This window comes from Camelina sativa, chromosome 12 (assembly GCF_000633955.1).
Source record: "Camelina sativa cultivar DH55 chromosome 12, Cs, whole genome shotgun sequence".
NCBI classification, from domain to species: domain Eukaryota; kingdom Viridiplantae; phylum Streptophyta; class Magnoliopsida; order Brassicales; family Brassicaceae; genus Camelina; species Camelina sativa.
The window spans coordinates 288,518-307,084 of NC_025696.1; the positions used below are offsets into that span (position 1 = coordinate 288,518).

Genomic DNA, 18,567 nt, shown 5'->3' on the forward strand with positions numbered 1-18,567 from the left:
AGAGATTTTGCATGTGATGTCTTTGAGACAATAAGACCCAATGAAACTATCATGTAGGACACCATTAGATACTAACTTCTCAGACACCATTTATTGATTGGTTCTTGGTTTAGTATCTTCAATCCAAAGCCATGTGCTCATGAGGAAAAAAAAAGAAAACCCAAAAAAAACCTAATTCATGATAATTTCGTTTATATAACAACTAATAGGAAACCCTTATGATTCACAAACTATTAAAGATCCAAAACAAATTTTAAGGTTAAAGCTTTCTCCAAGAACAAGAGACGTTCAAACTTAAACCCACCACGCTACAAGACAGCAACACAAGAAAAAAATGGCTTTTCTGAGAAGTTTCATGGGTGCTAAACAAATAATGCGAAGAAGGGAATCATCATCATCAGCATCGTCGACACCAAGAGGATTCATGGCGGTTTACGTTGGAGAGAATGATCAAAAGAGGAAGAGATATGTGGTGCCGGTGTCATACTTAAACCAGCCATTGTTTCAAGAATTGTTAAGTAAATCTGAGGAAGAGTTTGGTTTTGATCATCCTATGGGGGGCTTAACCATACCGTGTCATGAATCTTTGTTCTTCACAGTCACATCTCAGATTCGATGAATTACAAGAACATAAAGTACTTACAATACAATGTAGAGATTTTTTTAGCTGATTTCCCCACTGGAAATAATTGTAAATTGTTTCAGTGAGAGGAATATACACATACATGATACGTACAGCGTGCTTATGAATCATTAATTGCATGCATGATTATACATTTGTATCTTTCATTTAAAAAAAAATAGTTTCTTTTATAATAAAAAGAGAAAGAAAAAAAAAAAACATCTGTGTCATATATCATAATTCTAGCTATTTCCCTTAGTTTTCCAGAGAACAAATATTGTATGTGACTATTTTTAATTTTCATTCCTTGTGACTAACTGTAATAGTGAAAAAACTTGGATTTTTTGTTTTTTATTCTCTTCAAATATTGTTTGACAAAAAAAAAAAACATTAATAGGCTAAACATTTTAATGGCCCAAAAATAGAAGTCCAAAGCCCAAAGCCTCTAAATTTTTGGCACCGTTTTATTTGCTTACGTCATCTTCCCTTTTTAACGTCTTTATTGATTTTTTTGCTTTATTATAATGTCTGACCCTTTCTTTTTGTTCCTTTTGCTAATTAGTACCACGATGTAAATAAATTTTGCAGGTTAGTCCAGTTCAGCTATCTACCATTCCTTGTTTTGTACGTAAGTCCGGTTTATTATTGAATAATGAATGTGTACGTATAATGATGTTATGTTCGAACTATATAGGGTGTAACTATAATGTTTTCCTTTCTAGATGATAAACGTTTAATTTATTTTTTAATAAACGATATGTATTTTCTCCTTAAGTAGACATTTTTCTTGCGTGCATTGCATTTATATACGTTTTTCCACGTTCAAACTATTAACCTCCAAATAACGTTATTGTCCCTCCCTGAAACCGAAACATGAAAAAGATTCAACGTTAGCAAGCGAAGGAGGGAGGGATGGGGGCCCTGTAAGAAGAACCAATTGAGCCTTGCGTCACATGCCAAAAATTAAGTAGAGGAATACGACCTCAAATCAAAACCCTACCTCTTAGACCACATTTAGCAGATAAATCAAATTGACCTCATAAAACAAAAGCTTAGTCCTCTTCCTATCTTCTGCCGTCTCGATCGTTTTCTCAAGGTGCCACTCTGTTTTCTATTTTTTTTCATTTTTTTTTCTTTTTGAAATTTAACTGTTAGATCATCGTACAAGAAAAAAATAGCTATAGCCAATCTGATCTAATAATTTCCTGGGTCCAACTATCCTGCAGCCCATGTGATGAATAGACCATACATTTCACTTCAGATCTTGCCACCTATACTCTTTTTTTATTTCTTGACTTCGAAACAGAGCTCATGGCCGCTTCTCTTTCACGTGAATATACAATTTATATTCAATCACTTCCTTAACGTACGAAACATACATGGAACTTTCTCATCTCATGTTTTCTTTTCTAAGATTTTATTTTACACAAGTTCCCAGTAAATAATATGCACTGCAAAGTCTACAACTATATTTGTTGTTTTTTACAGAGTTGTCTATTTTTCTGAAAGAGGTATTTTAATACACACTTCAAAGAGTTTATCAGACACATAGAGTGTGTTAGAAGAACAGAGCTAACTCTGTTTTATTTTGGGGAAGCCAAAACAAAGTTGTACAAACAGGACATGACAAGATCGATTCTGACTTCAAGTAGAAAAATAGAGATTGAAGAATTTCCTTAACTAAGCAGACAAGTTTTTCAAGTGTAGTAAAATCTGCATTAAAGAAGTTGCATTTTGCTCTGTAAAAATGGAAAGTTGTACAAAAGAGGACAGTTTTTTTGAGGGAAGGAGGTGGCAAGAGTAACATGGGGGCTTTCATGTGCTTGGTCGAGACGAGAGACATGTCCTTATCAGTCCGTAAGCTGAAATTGTCCCTTCAAAAGATTCGTAATTTCTCCCTAATCCTCTTCTCGTTTTTCACTGAATATTTTTCCAACCAATCTCGTTCGCAGAACATGCTTCCCTCTTTCCCTGACAACGACCGCAACCCCTCTCTCTCTCTCCCATTGTCGGTTTTTGTGGTCGATAAGAGAAAAAAAACCATGATTCTGATTCACTTGTTCCTTGATGTGATAGATTTGGGAAGTAACTCACTGAATTCGACTTGAGTTCAAAGTTTATTTTGTAGAATTGCAGAGTTTGGAGTTACGTGTGAATGAAGTAACTGACGCTAATTTTCATGTTTTAGGATTTATGGAACATTCATAAATTTGTATGTTTTATACCTACGATATTTAACAATTTTTTACGACACATTATATACTCTTCGTCTATAATTAAGTATTAATTTTAATTTAAATATATATATATATATATATATATATTTATAAATATATATATATATATATATATATATATATATATATATCACAGAAATTAACAAGAACAGAATTCTTATGCAAATTTTTTTTAATTACAAGTACAAAACATCTATAGTGAAAACAGTTTTTTGTTCTACAGACATCAACTACTAAGAAAGGGACGAATTGTTATTTATCTTTAATCTTCATTTGTGACCGACGAAATGGATTAGGAAGAGGAACATCACAAATCAACAAAGATGGGAAGCTCTCGAGATCGTGAGGCTTAACATGTTCTTTGTCCCTAACCTTTTACGACCAGAAACAAAGATCTAATAAATGCCCATTGTCCATAAGCATATGCCTATATAGAACTTGGTCAAAAGTATTATAAACATATACGGTCACTTGCAGACAAGAGTTAACGCGAATCTTACTCAGTTTTTTGGAATTTTTTTGTATGCATTTGTTACAATCTGTGTTCTCAAATAGATATTTTGTAACCAAGTTGTAATTAGACTATTTTTTGGTTGGTCAAGACAAATTAGATTGATTTCTTTTGGTTGCATTTTTGTTCATCACATGACAGTTGTGAATCTGGCAATTTGTATGTCTAGCCTTAGGTCCTAAACAAAAGAATCCGACTACCTAGATTATTATCTTTTGGAAAATTTCTATGGTAGTTGAAAATCGCGTGATTAGTCTATTTTAGGCTCAAAAGATCTAGAATTACATAATAAAAAAGAAGAAGATAATGTGTTAATATATACTAATAATCTTTCCCTATTATGCATGCATGCTTTATATATACTTAACCACAAAGATTAAGGAGTACATACTTTTTTTTTGGTTTAAATTAAGGAGTATAATTTGTAATTACAGTACACCCTACATATAATTTGTACTTATAGTACATATTTAGATACCCCTTCGTACGTAATTATAGAAATTTAGTTACCACATTGATATCTTTCCCTATTTATGATAGTAACTGTTGAGAGAAAGAGAGAGAGGGACCATGGTGTCTTGGGGAGGACCAACAATGAAATTAAATCCCAATGGGTTTGGATCCCACACTGTCACATGCCTCTCTATATCCCTTCTCCTGCTTTTTTCCTGCTCCTTAAAAATAAAGCTACATATATCCAAAATTATTAGTAATAATAGTGTATTGCTTATCATGCATATTGCATAATATAACTTGGTCTTCTTAATATGAAATGTGGTAATATTGGAAAATATTTACCAATATGTAAATTACCGTCATCATCGTCCTTCTAAAATAAATAGATCCAATTAAATTTCACTAAACTAATTTTTTGAAATAAAAGTACGATTAAAAATGAAAAAAATGTAGTACTTATAATGTGATAATTCCCTCAAACTATTAGTGGGTTTGCTGAATTATCATTTGAGATGTATCATTATTTTAAGAAGAGTCGTCCAAGACGGCACTAACCAAAATGTTAGATTATTGATAATCATTCGATCATATATAAATATTAAATAAAATTTCGGATAATCAAGAAATTCAAAATAAAACTATTGCTTTAGCATCATCCTATCCTCATCCGTCCTCCATAAATAACCCCTTTCGCCACCACTCTCTCATCAAAAACTTCTCACATCATTTTCTCTCCTCATCACTAGCTCTCACTCTCATCAAAGAAAAAGAAAAAAGAAAAGAAAGAAAGAGTAAAGCTAGAAGAATGGCGGTAAAGAGATCTTCAAAACTAACACAAACAGCAATGCTAAAGCAAATCCTCAAGAGATGCTCGAGCTTAGGCAAGAAACAATGCTACGACGAGGAAGGACTCCCTCTTGACGTACCAAAGGGACATTTTCCGGTTTACGTAGGCGAAAAGCGTACGAGGTACATCGTACCAATCTCCTTCTTGACTCATCCCGAGTTTCTGATCCTTCTTCAACAAGCAGAGGAAGAGTTCGGCTTTCACCACGACATGGGTGGACTCACTATCCCTTGTGAAGAAGTTGTTTTCCTCTCTCTAACATCCATGATCAGATGAGATAGAAATAGAGAGAGAGTTTACATATATTATGATGAGGACTAAGATTCTTTTGCCTTTTTTGCCTTTGGATAAAAAATATCCAAATGGTTTTTTTTCGGACTAAACCTGTAAGATCCACACAAAAAGATCACTCTCTACACGGATCATGTAAATCTTGGGTTTTAGTTCGTCAATTAACGTCCTAAATGGGGTTTGTATTCGATGAAATGGGGTTTTTTTTTTTTTTTATGAGCTGATCAGTGGTGGCTCGCACTAATAGATGATTAGTGCAAGTTGAATATTGGCCAATATTTTTTTTTTCTAGTTCGAGTGTATGATCGTTCGAGTTTTTTGAAACTAAGAAATGTTTGATCTATGAATGAATATTTTATTGGGTTTTACTCACGGATGTAAGTACGTTTGACATGTATGCGACTGATGTATATATTTAATTTTCCATCCTAATTTTGTTAATATAATTAAATTTATCATAACATCTGAACGTATTATCAATGACTATATATTATCCACGAGAAATAGACAAATAAATCTATCCAACCCACGAGAACGTATTATAAATGGCTCAATATTCGAAATAATGCTTTCGTAAAAGGTTAAATCGACCAAAACAAAGATTAACATTTAATTTGTTTGAGTTAAGACACCAAACCTTATATAAAAACGCCGAAATTAATATTGGTTTTGGTTTTTTAGTCCGCTTTTGAGTTCCTGACTTTAAAGTACGGGACATATTTTGAGTGGATTACTTCTTTAGGTGAAGCAAAAGCATATTTGTCTCTAGTAATTATAAGTTGGTCCTATTAATATGAATTGGAATTAACTTAATGCACTTACTCTTATAACTTATAAGTTGGTCCTATATATACTTTTAATTATAAGTTATATATTTATATGTATATATATATATATATTAAAATTATTAAAAATTGAATGCACTTACTCTTCTCTCTTTTTCTTTTCCTACGAGCCACAAATCCTATATGACAGCAACTACTCTTCTTAATGCACATACCTTTTTTTGTTTTTTGCTTACATACTTTTAATTTTTTCTCCTTTTCTTCTCAAGAATATCTTTTTGTTCGTACCTATTTATATTTATGTTTGGAATAAATTGCATCCACAAGTACCAATAATATCTATCCTGCCGCATCACTCGTTGATACATGTATATACGTACATGTTGCTTAGTCGAATGTAATATGTAGTAATGTACACACAACAAACCAATTGGTTGAAGGACCAAACCATGAACTTGAGTATACATATGGAAGTAATACAAAGAACAAACACTAATTCTCAATCACCCACATCTTTGTATACATGAAAATCTATATAATAATTAAGAAGAAACACTAATTGTCAATCAACCACATCTAGAGGATTATCACAAATCAACCCGATTTTTTTTTTTTTTAAGGCCATTTTACGTAGTGATCGCACATCCAAACCATGAACGAAGAGACGAGGAGGAAAAGAAAAAGCCAAGAGGTTTGGATCTCAACTGGATAAGTAAATTACAAAAAGAAGAATCTTTTAATATTGTCCCTTTCCGTACGAATTAAACTATTTGTAGGAAAATTCTTGGAAGGTGCATTTGTCATGTCAACTTCCTTACACAATATATAGTTTCAACTTTTTTTTTTCAAATGTTATCTTTAATCCATAAACCAGTTGAAACATTGAAATTTTTACATTCATACTAGTTTTTTCATCTTTTTTACTTCTACACCGTGAGAAAAACCACTGATTAAGTGCTTTTGTTTCCCTCATAGGATATACAGATAAAATTTGTACAAACCTATTAAAAGGGTACCTTTTTTGACAAAGAAAAAGCAAAAGTACCTTAGTTATATCCACTCCTCTAATTGACGAGAATATCCATTTTGTTAACCTCTCTAAATAATTTCGGAGGAAAGATTTTGGTCTGAGTTCTCCTTAAACCTAGCGTAAATTCCATACTTTCCTCTGTTAACAAGAATGATCAGCCATTCAATTACTATAGTTGCAGCCAAACAAGTAAGGATCACAAACGTTGGAGCACAATGGTAATGTTGTAAATTACAAGCAATTGAAAACCTAAGACGATGGTCGGTATGATTGATGAACTTAAAAAAAACAAATTAGATCATTGTAAAACTGTCTAAGAAAACCAGTTGTTAGAACACAACTACAAACTGTTTGAAGGCAAATGGGATGGGGAACTGAATGATACCACGGAAACTGATCTTACAGAAACATGAGATTCTCAACCTGGGCAGAGGAGACAGAGTCTGAATGACAACGTATATACTGCTCTGTTCTTCTTCCTTCTACTTCAAAAGTTCTCATACTATTTTTCTTCAGATCATAGTAGAGAACACTAGGTACGGATGAATGCAGAAAGGTTGGTGTAAATATAATCTCACCAGTGTCAGCGTCGGTGGTGCGAAACTCACAAAACCTATGATCAGAAATAGGGTTTGTTTTGGAGGCAACTAATTTAGGCAAAGCAAAAGTCTTCTTGGACCAATCCTCCTTAGAGGCATCTTCTAGAACCCACAGACCAATAATACCACTGATTTTCTTTTCAAAGAAGATAACAGCCAGCTTCCCCTCGTAGGTTGTCAACTTTGAAAAGCTACGAAACTTGCTGCAAGGTCCTTTGATAAGATCAATCTTTTCAGACCTAACATCAAAACTCATGATTGCACACTCATTTAGTTTTGTGCCAGTAAAAGCCTGATAATACAAAACACCATTGAGGCAAAGTTGCTCACTTAAAGGAGAGTGAGGAGGAACAATGCCTTGAATCATCCTCCAAGCAGAACTCCCATTACTTTCCAATGTCAAAACCATTATCTCCTCAGCTAAACCGCGTCTGTTTCTCAGCATAGGCATTCTTCTCACGATGCACAACACTTTATAAACACTGTCGATGGGATCATAGCCTAAGTACTGGTTTGTGGCTCTCTTCCCTGCACTGACCCTGGGCAAGGTAACCGATCGTCTAGTGCAAGGATTATATACCACGAGGCTAGAAGGTGGTCCATAGCAAATCAAACCGTGGACAGAAGGAGCAACGGTCGCGCGCTGTCGGACGGGAAAAGTCACATGATAAGTGGCTGGAGAAGCAGAAGCAAATGAAGATGATGATGATACTTCACGTGTACTTTTGAAGTGAACAGATGCAGAGGTTAAAGGCAAAGAGAAAGAGTCCGCTCTGAATACGAAGACGAGACTTTTGGGCCTTTTCAAAGACTCATTCAGGAATATTTTCATGAAATAGGGACTGCGGATTATGGAACCCCAGAGCTTACATACGGAGAGGAATCTGATTAGGGTTTTAAGTCGAAATCGTTTGAGTATCTCCATCATCAAATCATCCGGAAGTGAGTTTATGCTTACCTTTGCAAGCTTCTTCCTCTGTGTCTCCATGGTAGACTAGAGAGACGTAAACGATGAGAAATGCTTCCAGCAGCCACCTTTGCCTTTGGCCTTCCAAAAAAAATATTGTTTAAGGTGAAAAACCCTAAAGCAGTATTTAATGAGTAAACGTCTTGCCGTTTTTATTTCATAAACTTTTTGTTGAGATGGCAAAAACGCCAGCCATTTCGTTACTCAAAATAATTTATAGGTAATTGTTACAAAGAAAATATAAATTTTTATTTTTAAAACAAATATTTATCCAATTTATTTTTTAAATTATCTTCATAAACACCTTATGTTAAAAACTTTTATGTAACCAATTTTGATTTTTTATTTATTATTATTGTTATTCTCACATCCTTTACATATGAACCAAATTATCAATTTATTTAGATATACTATAGCACAACTTGATCTAATGTTTGCTTTATATTATTCACTCTCTAAATAAGCCTCCCAAAACATCTCGATCTAAGCATCTGTAGAAATCTCGTCTCTTTTCCTTACACTTTATCCACAAACCCTAGGAAGTGTTTCTCAACATACTATTTTCCCTTCTATTGCAAACCCTCCGATCCCTTCAACCCTACGTTTTCAAAAGTCTAGGTATCTCTGTTTCATGTAGACGCCCACTTTCCCCTGTTTTCTCGGCGATGACGACGATGACAAGCCTCACGAAGAATGAGGGGTTGTCGGAATATAATCGAGGAGAAGGGTTCGATCTTCATCACAATTTCTGATACCGAGCTTGTTCTTCACCTGATCGCCAAATCTATGGCCAAGAGAGTTGATATCTATCTATCTAGTAAGATGAGCCTCGAGGAGATTTAGAAGCATACTAATTGCCATTCTCTCGCGTTTCTAGTATCCCATGACCACAATATAGGCCGAGAGCGAAGTCAACGTTCCCTGAATTAACAATCAGATCCTCTCCCTATCTATTTACTTTTTAAAAGCTTTGAGAAGCATAGTTTTAAATTAGATGGTGCATTGCTCTCAAATAGTTGGCTTTATCTAATCTGTCAAAAACTCAAAAAATGTGTTTATTTAGGACAATCAAATATAAAGTCTCTCAGAGTTTCAGACATTACAGACGATGTGGTCGAATTAGCCATTTTCAGCTCGATCATAAGCGTTGGATTTGTGCTTGGGGGCAAATGTGAAGCCTTCCGGAACCTTTCCAAGCAGCAATTCCGATATCCGCACCTGCATGTTGTAATAACATTATATTAAGCTCAGATAGTCCTAAGTACGAAGACAATTGAAGGAGAAGAATTTAACGCACCCAGTCACCGGCAGATTCAGACATCATGAGTGTCTCAAGATCATCACGGCCAAAGTAAGAAGGCGGGCGCCAGTTGATTTGCTGCGGGATTACATCAAGCAAACCGACAGGTATGTACCTAAACGTGTAGCTTAGCCACTCCAGCAAGAAATGCCTAGTTGTCTCAACTCCTGTTTGAAAAATTAAGATAACGGCAGTGTTTAGCCACAAGGGAAAGAACAAACCAACATAACGTAATTTCAATTCCAGGCCTTGTGTTTTTTACCTTTATTGTCGGATCCCCAATGTTGAAGACCAAAGCGTACAAAGTCCTTCAAGATGTTAAGTCTTTCACCTGAGGTAATGTCCCAGTGACGTTGCTCTTTGATTTCAGTAAATATCCAAGGCTGCACAAGTCAAAAGACCATTGAGACTATCGAATGATTTACTAGGAATAAGCAGAGACTATATGGTCATACACACACCTTGATTAATGCTCCACGAGCAATCATGCAGCTAGACAACTCAGGACAGTCAGACTTGTGTTTGTTCCAGTCTAAATAAGAGTACACATCTCCATTTCCTATAACTTGTAGGTTAGTGGAAGCGTTTTTGGTACACTGGTATATATAGTCCCAATCCGCAGACTTGCTATAACGTTGCTGTCTTGATCGCCCATGAATAGTCACTGCAGTGGCTCCCCAATTTCCGATATCTGCAATTAATGAATCTATCCGATTCTTACCCTCAAAGAATGCCGTACGTACCTGGCACCAAAAAGGACCGGACAAGTAAAAAATGGTTATAATACTAACACATTCACATCCACTAATGTTATAGTTTCATATGGAACGTAATATNGACGTTGCTCTTTGATTTCAGTAAATATCCAAGGCTGCACAAGTCAAAAAGCCCATTGAGACTATCGAATGATTTACTAGGAATAAGCAGATACTATATGGTCATACACACACCTTGATTAATGCTCCACGAGCAATCATGCAGCTAGACAACTCAGGACAGTCAGACTTGTGTTTGTTCCAGTCTAAATAAGAGTACACATCTCCATTTCCTATAACTTGTAGGTTAGTGGAAGCGTTTTTGGTACACTGGTATATATAGTCCCAATCCGCAGACTTGCTATAACGTTGCTGTCTTGATCGCCCATGAATAGTCACTGCAGTGGCTCCCCAATTTCCTATATCTGCAATTAATGAATCTATCCGATTCTTACCCTCAAAGAATGCCGTACGTACCTGACACCAAAAAAGACCGGACAAGTAAAGAATGGTTATAATACCAACACATTCACATCCACCAATGTTATAGTTTCATATGGAAGGTGATAGCATTTCAGATTTGCTTAGGCAGTTACCTTGATAGTGATAGGTGTTTCAACAATGGAAGAAGAAACTTCCACGATGTTCTTCATTCTTAATGGTTTGTTGAGAAGAGCTGAACCAGCACTTCTGTTGACAACCATATCTATCGGGCAACCCATGTTGATGTCTATGAAATCAACAGTGCATTCTCGGTCTATAAGTTCAACTGTGCGTGACACTGTGTCAGGAAAAGAACCGCAAATCTGAACACCGAACAGATCTTCCGATGAATGCCGTCTAAGCAGAGCCCATTCCGAAGCTTGGCCCTACAATAAAATATTTTGCAGGTTTTCACAATGTTACAAAAAAAAAACAAGGTTTAGTTATTCTGTCAGCATAGCTGAGGGTACAATTATTGGCCTAACCTGCAAAAGATTTGTGCACATAGCCATCTCACCACAAGTCACATCTGCTCCCAACACTTTGCAAAGTCTTCGGAAGGGAAGATTTCCCACAGTTGTTAGGGGTGCAAGGTACAACTTATCCCTAAAATCAATAAGCTTTTTCTTTTCGCGAGGCTGCAACTTTAGACTACCATCAGTTTCAACAATTTTGATGCTATCATCATCTTCTACGTCACCTTTTGAAGTAGAATACCCATTCTTTTTTGTTTCCTCTTCCACTTTCACGCCTGTATCAATACAGTTTACTGGGACATTAGGATATTTTCTTGTCCACACACTTCTTATGTCAACTTTTTTTCTCTTAAATATGTAGCTATATAATTATATGTATTGAAACTATGCAACTATGTAAGACAATCCAGCAAAAGTTAATTGGCATTTTGGTGTAGAGAAGTGAGAGCCTAACCATCATTAACTCCACCAACATCTCCAGGTTTAACTTTCTCTTCGTCCTCAGATTTTGCCTTTTTCATAGGACGAACTTCCTCAGTTTCTAATGGTCCAGGAATATCAACATCTTCTATCATATCTGATGTAGGCTCAGAGCTGACAGCTGAGTCAACCGCTACTTTAGTTGCTTGAGCACCATTTTGAGTTTTTTCTGCGTTATTTTCTTCAGCAACATTGCTTTTTTTGGCATGCCCCTAGAAATCGTAATGAAACAAAGAGAATAATCACTCAGGTCTCATGGTAAGAGTCATATATGAGTGAAATTACAGTATATGACATGCCAGAGACACTGTACAAACACAACAATAATGAAAATAAACGAAATAATACTATGTACGACATACCAATAGACCAAGGGACTTGAGCTTCGCATCTGCGTTGACAAAAGTCATCTTATTCTTCCACAGAAGCCTCTGTGTCTCTTTGTTAAAAAAGTTCGTCTCTGAAGTTTCCTTCCCATCTGAATTACCAGCAATATCTCTGTGAGTGCCTAAGAATCTACAAGATAAACCATATGCACACTTCATCTCAGAGGCCACAAATGGGCATTGCCCCTCTATATCCTCTGGTTTCTGCAGTTTCAAGAAAAAACATTGTCAGTTAATCTCTTTCTCAATATCATCCTCCAAGCTCAATCACACAAAATCAAACCATGTTCATTCAATCCACCCACTTGACAAACCAAATCAGCATCAGTAAACAGAAAAAGTGAGTACCTGAGCCTTGAAAGCTTCAATATCATGATTAAACCGGCAATTATCTTTATATTGACAGGAATTAACATCTTCTGTTCTCGCAACCTGCGGACAGAGATTGATGGTAGATTGCTGCAAGAAAGACCATGCCAGGTTCGGTTATAAGATTCAAAGCTCAACCAATATAACCTTGAAAGCTTTAAGTGTCATGATTATGTAATGCTTATCATATCTACTCATTACACTCTGTATACTTGTAAAAGAAGAGATGAATGAGATACCTCGCGGCGTTCCCGTTTGAGCTGTCGTTTTGATTTCTTCTCCTGGACCAAGCCAGACTGAGGCGCCTTAAATTCGGCGGCGTCGTTTTGCTTCAGGGAACGGCTTGGAGGAGGACACAGGAACTCCTTCTTAATAGGAGCCATTGATCGTTCTATAAGCTCTTCCGAAGTCGCTTCATACACAGAGAACTGTTTCGTCGTCGATTGAGAAGAATCAGGCTTTGCATCTCCTCCAACATTTGTATCCGCCGCGAGCTCCGCTACTGCATCCGACATAGCGGAGGACAAGCTCCGTCGTCGCCCGAAAGATTCTAAAGGTACAAGAAGCGAGTGATGGAGAGTGTTGTTGTTTAGGGTTTTAGATATTTTTACAGAGACACGAAAAACGACGACACAAACGGCGTTTTGGAAGGAAGTGAAAGTGAACACGTTCATGGGTTGCTTTTTAATGGGCCAAAAATACGAGGCCCAGCTTGTTAGCTACAATTTCCAAATAAAAAGAAAAAAGACAGATAGAAAGGAAAATAAATAAACAACAAAGAAGACAGAGAAACCAAACTAAATAAAACAAAACAAACAGAGAGGAATCTCTTTTGTCTCTCAAGTTCAAACTCTTGAACCTCCATTACATATATGACCAGCTTCATACATATCTACTATAAATTGAATTTTTTTCTTTCTAAAATAACATACTGTAAAATTAAATCTCTTGGACTTACGCCTTATGTGATATATATATGTAAAATTCAACTGACTCTGCACATAAATAAAAATATAATGTTTGATTTTGATATGTAACTTCAAAACTAAAAACTCCAACCCTTTTGATCCAACCACCACCGCAACAAACTTGTCTGCTCTATTCATTAGATTCAGGTTTTGTTGCCAACGCCATGGTTCCATTCTGGTTCTGCTGAGACTGTTGTGGCTGCTGTCTTAACTGGCTGATGTTGAGTTGCTGGAACATCTCAGCGTTGAGTGATTGCATCTTTGATCTCTCAGATTCGTTGTGGCTGGTCTCACCGATTGCCAGTTTCAGTCGCTGGACTTCCCCATTCAGTGCTTCGTTCAGAGCTGCCATGGAAAAAGCGGGATCATTCTTTGTTACATTCATTCAGGGCAAAAATATTACAACAAAACATAGATTTTTCCATTAAGGTTCAAATACAACATGTTGTATAGTTTTCTTCAATTTTGTACCGATTCAGATGCATATGAGTGAGATGAGAGGGCAAAGTCATGTCAATAATATCGTAAACCACTTAAATATAATTTGAGGAGAAATGCGTACCATCACGAAGACGCGCTTGTTGCTCCATTGCTTGAAGACGGAACTTGAGCTCATTGTTCTGATTTGTCAGCCCAATCATATCTCTCTGTATAATGCAGTATAACTAACATCGTTAGAAACAAAAAGATAAAGACAAATCTTAGGCGCAGTTACAACATTGTAGACCATGCACCTGCAAAAGCGTGAGCTGAGCAGACAATGTAGTAGCCTCGGTCTGAAGAGTCTGCACTTTGTGCTCCAATTCGACTATGTACCGCATCTTCCTCTCCTTTGACCGTGCTGCTGACTGACGGTTTGCCAAGATTCTGAAAAAGAGGATCATTGCATAAACATCCGATCAAATAACATAAGTAAAGAAAAGATTCAATATATACCTTTTGACACGCTTAGGATCAGACATGGCCATCTCAGCTAGTTTATCATTAGCCATGATCTTCTTCATCTCCGCAGCAGTAAATTCACCGTTTTTAAACTCAATGCTGAAAGCAGCAGCACCGGAATTCCCATCAACCGAATTGGTAGGGGAAACTTTCCGTGAGATAGTACCGGGAGAAAGAGGCGGCTTGAGTGATTCGTCACCAAAAGAAAACTTGTCCATGAAACAGCTGTCGACAGAAACACTCCTGTAATGTCTGGTGGTAGGAGCAATATCTCCTCCGGCAGCTCTTCTCTTGACTCCTCCTGTATTAGCACTCTCATTGACGCTGCTGGTCTCTCCTTCCGTATCACTACTACCATTATTAGTCTTGGTACCGCTTGCCCTGCTGCTGTCCATATCATCCCGATTCTCATTATTATTAGTACCTCCTCCGTTCTTGCTATCCTCAGCTTCGGAGGAGTTCAACACATCAATGTTTTCAAGATTCATATACGCAGAGAAGAGATCATCCATGGCTTCTCTGTCTCCAACGCCTTCCTTATCGCAGCTGGACTCTTTCTTGACGAAAGGAGCCGACTTTGACCAATCAGCACATTCCCCACCAGAGAAAGACCTCTCCAAGGGTCTTGGAGGCAGCGAGTTATTATTAAAGCCGGTGGGAATATCACTGCTGGAGCGTCTATGAGACTTCCTTGGAGGTAGACTCTCACCGGCTCTTACGGAAGAGGTGGAGTTATTACACCTGGTGAAGGGCGAAGAAAAGGCGGCGGAATCTGGAGGATCCTCCATGGAGACATCGTGATCTGGTAGTTGCGCTGCGGCGGAGGAGGAGAGAGAATCGCGGAAGGGAGAAGGGCTTAAAGGAGGCAAAGAATCGAAGGAGAAGAAAGAGTTGGGCTGAGACAATGAGCGTGAGTGAGAATGGAGAGAAGGGGTTTGTCGGGAGGTAGGGATCTGAGAAAAAGGAGAAGTCGGTGGTGGGATTAAGTTAGGGTGAGAGGGAGGAACACCGATTCGTTTGGCACAGTTGGAGAATTGAGGGAATTGAGGAGTAGTAGAAGAGCGGAGGAGATTAGGGTTTAAATCGAGCTGTTTCTGCTGCTGATGATGAATGGGGGCAGTAGTAGCATGTTTGGGAATGGAAGAAGAAGAGGTACCGAAAGAAGAGTGAAGTCTGTGGATCATATGATCAGTGGTGTTACTACACTTCTCTGTATCACCCATTGCTCACCGGAGATCAGATCGAAATTTGGACCTGCCACGGATATATAATAATAATGCAGTTTAGTGAATCACCACAACTCCAGAAAACCCTAAAAGATCAAAGCTTTTCTTGTGTAAAAACAAAACCTTAGTTATCATCAATGGAAAGAAGAATAAAATTGAATTGCATCAAAAGAGTAGTTTTTGATTGCATAGAGAGAACAAAATCAGAGGTTTTGAAATGCAGAAGAAGAAGAAGAAGAAGAAGAAGAAGAAGAAGCAAGTGGTGTGGTTTACCTCTACTTCAACGCACTTGAATTAATCAATGGCGCAAATGGCGAGAACGTATTTTACTACTACTATTATTCTTTATTTTTTTCTTTTTCTTTCAAGAGCAAAAAATAAAATAAAAAGAGACTAATCTTTTTCTCTCTTCTCTCTCTAGAAATTATAGAGAATAATCACAGACGGCCATTTTCTTCTCTTTCTTTTTTCCTCCGCGATTTTCTCTCCCTTTGTAATTTTATTTGTTTCTCGAGAAAAATAGTAAAAACTTAAAAAGAGACAACGACTTTTTTTTTTCTTTTTTGACACGCGCCGAGCGAGAGAGAGAGAGAGAGACTCTATAATAAAAAAAACTTAACAAAGAAAAACAATAGACACGGATTTCATGAGAAGGAAGAGAAAGAGAGAGAGAAAGAATACTAAAAAAAAACACCCAACAAAACGCGTGAATATTAACCACAGTCCCTCCCCAATACTTTCTGTTTAATGCAATTCTATCCAAAAAGTTTATCATATGTATAGTACTACTAGTATTAATTATCTTATTTGTAGCCGTTTATTTCAAAATCCTTTTTTGACTAATGCGTATCGTATATGGATTTAACATATACTTATATTCGATATGGTAAATCTTTAACATATATACTGAAAATTAATACACGGCACCCTAAACATTCTTCAAGTACATTGTATTTTGTAAATTCCTCATTTTCGCATGATTGACTACATTGCATATACACGGCTATTTTCGGATTCATATCTAAACCTAATTAATGTATTGTTTAGTTTTAGTGAATTAGATATTTTTTATGAATAAATGGAAGTTAAAATCCTTTTTAAGATTTTTTTTTCTTTCTTTTCTTTTGATGATTTGGAATATGGATTTGGATTCAATTTTGTATCCCGACCACATTTGACATTATTTTGCTAGACTCTGTCCTCGTTATGTCATGTGTACAAATATAAAAGCTATTCTTTGTATATGTTTTTTTAATTTTCTACATCTTCCTTCTTTTTATATGATCCGTTAAAATATTGGGATGTAATGGACCGCCATATTGAAAAAGATTTGTTCCCGATTTCTCTGTCTACTCACACCAAGTCTCTTCTTCTTCAAATTCCAAAAAAAATGTTTTTGTTTAGGAATTTTAGAGATCCGTCTGTGTTGATCTCATGCTGCAACGTTATTAAATTTGTATAAGTACATACGACGACATATAATCACGTTGTTAATCATATGTGTTAATTGCATTTATTCTGATTCTCTTTATCAGGAAACTAATATATCAAAAGAAACTTTTTTATCCCAACGATAAAGTTTCCCAGTATTGTTAGATGTGTAGTTTTGTAGATTAAATGTTCCTTTTTATGATGGATTTTTGTTTCTAGTATTAGAAAGAGATCTCAAAGCTTTTTAAAACTTCACTTATTTACAATCTAGATACCACATTATTTTGTTTACAAATTTAGTGATCAACAATTCTACATAGAGGCTATATAGCAAAAAAATTGTTGCAAAAAATGCCAAAAATTGTCTGACGGTGGTGGTAGCCACTAGATTAATTTTACAATCTTCGTAACAAAATTTTAAGATCTAAATTTCATGCACCTATCAATATAATTATTTATTCATTTGTCTTTAATTACATGAGCCCCACCACACAACAAATATTATTGACTCTTATAACCACCTCCCTCCATGTTTCTCGTAAATATCTTGCATCTCATTATTTGATTCTAAAGATTTATCATATTTTATTCGGCATTGTATGTTTATTAGTTATAAAATTAAACATGAACTATCGTGGATATATATACAACTCAATAATGAAATAAGACAAGCCATAACCCGAAAAGTTTTGAGCCGAACACTATTTATATTTTGGAGTCAAGGATCAGAACATACTATCATTGTTATTATTTTATTTTCTTAGCGATTAATGTTCGAATTTAAATATGGTTCGAAATTTTTTAAAACCCAGTTTATTTTGAGTTAAGTCAGTTGAATTACCGATTTATGATGAACAAAACAAATCATTAAAATTTAATAATATCTATAAAAAAATTCACATATTTATTTCATATATAGTAGTATATTGATCCAGGAATGAATTTTTTACCACGTCGAGATATTAGCTGATTTTTTTTAAATATAATTAAATGTAGTTTTTGTTTATTGTAGACGAAATTTAACACTATTATAATAATTTTGAATGAAATTCCTACGATTCGATCTAAAGTTGATTCAATTTCAAATAAGAACTAGGAGTATATAATATTACTAGATTTGACATAAAATATTCAAGATAATTAAAAGCATTTATTTTCACAAAAAGAGAGGCATAAATCTGCGTGTGAAATGGATAACTGAAAGTCGTAATTAAGGGTGTAAATCACGTGGATTAAGTCGTAGTCATATTTAATAAAATGGTCGTGTTACAATTAATTAACAGAAACCGAACAACGTCTATCTATGGAGTAGTGTATATATTAATCGAAACTAGGTTGCACGTTTTGAAAATGAAACCAATGACAATGTACAGTTTGTATATGCAGTGAAAATGATCCACCCATCT

At 35.8% G+C, this 18,567-nt stretch overlaps 5 protein-coding genes across 5 annotated transcripts; 2 read left to right on the top strand and 3 right to left on the bottom strand.

Moving 5' to 3' along the window:
• On the top strand, positions 139–923 carry LOC104729188 (auxin-responsive protein SAUR15). Its single transcript, XM_010448098.2, has one exon. The coding sequence runs from the start codon at positions 335–337 to the stop codon at positions 617–619; it is 285 nt and encodes a 94-aa protein (XP_010446400.1). The 5' UTR covers positions 139–334; the 3' UTR covers positions 620–923.
• On the top strand, positions 4,525–5,332 carry LOC104729189 (auxin-induced protein 15A-like). Its single transcript, XM_010448099.1, has one exon. The coding sequence runs from the start codon at positions 4,632–4,634 to the stop codon at positions 4,947–4,949; it is 318 nt and encodes a 105-aa protein (XP_010446401.1). The 5' UTR covers positions 4,525–4,631; the 3' UTR covers positions 4,950–5,332.
• LOC104733072 (putative F-box protein At4g38870) lies at positions 6,994–8,400 on the bottom strand. Its single transcript, XM_019233918.1, has one exon. The coding sequence runs from the start codon at positions 8,364–8,366 to the stop codon at positions 7,179–7,181; it is 1,188 nt and encodes a 395-aa protein (XP_019089463.1). The 5' UTR covers positions 8,367–8,400; the 3' UTR covers positions 6,994–7,178.
• LOC104729190 (tRNA-dihydrouridine(47) synthase [NAD(P)(+)]-like) lies at positions 9,326–13,196 on the bottom strand. Its single transcript, XM_010448100.2, has 10 exons — positions 12,834–13,196; positions 12,574–12,684; positions 12,202–12,429; positions 11,814–12,051; positions 11,369–11,634; positions 10,997–11,269; positions 10,596–10,877; positions 9,908–10,028; positions 9,643–9,812; positions 9,326–9,563 (listed from the first exon to the last, which is right to left on the bottom strand). Exons 1-10 carry the CDS (start codon positions 13,107–13,109, stop codon positions 9,465–9,467), a joined length of 2,064 nt encoding a protein of 687 aa, XP_010446402.1. The 5' UTR covers positions 13,110–13,196; the 3' UTR covers positions 9,326–9,464.
• Positions 13,554–15,997, bottom strand: LOC104729191 (transcription factor RF2a-like). Its single transcript, XM_010448101.2, has 4 exons — positions 14,499–15,997; positions 14,297–14,429; positions 14,125–14,209; positions 13,554–13,907 (listed from the first exon to the last, which is right to left on the bottom strand). Exons 1-4 carry the CDS (start codon positions 15,725–15,727, stop codon positions 13,693–13,695), a joined length of 1,662 nt encoding a protein of 553 aa, XP_010446403.1. The 5' UTR covers positions 15,728–15,997; the 3' UTR covers positions 13,554–13,692.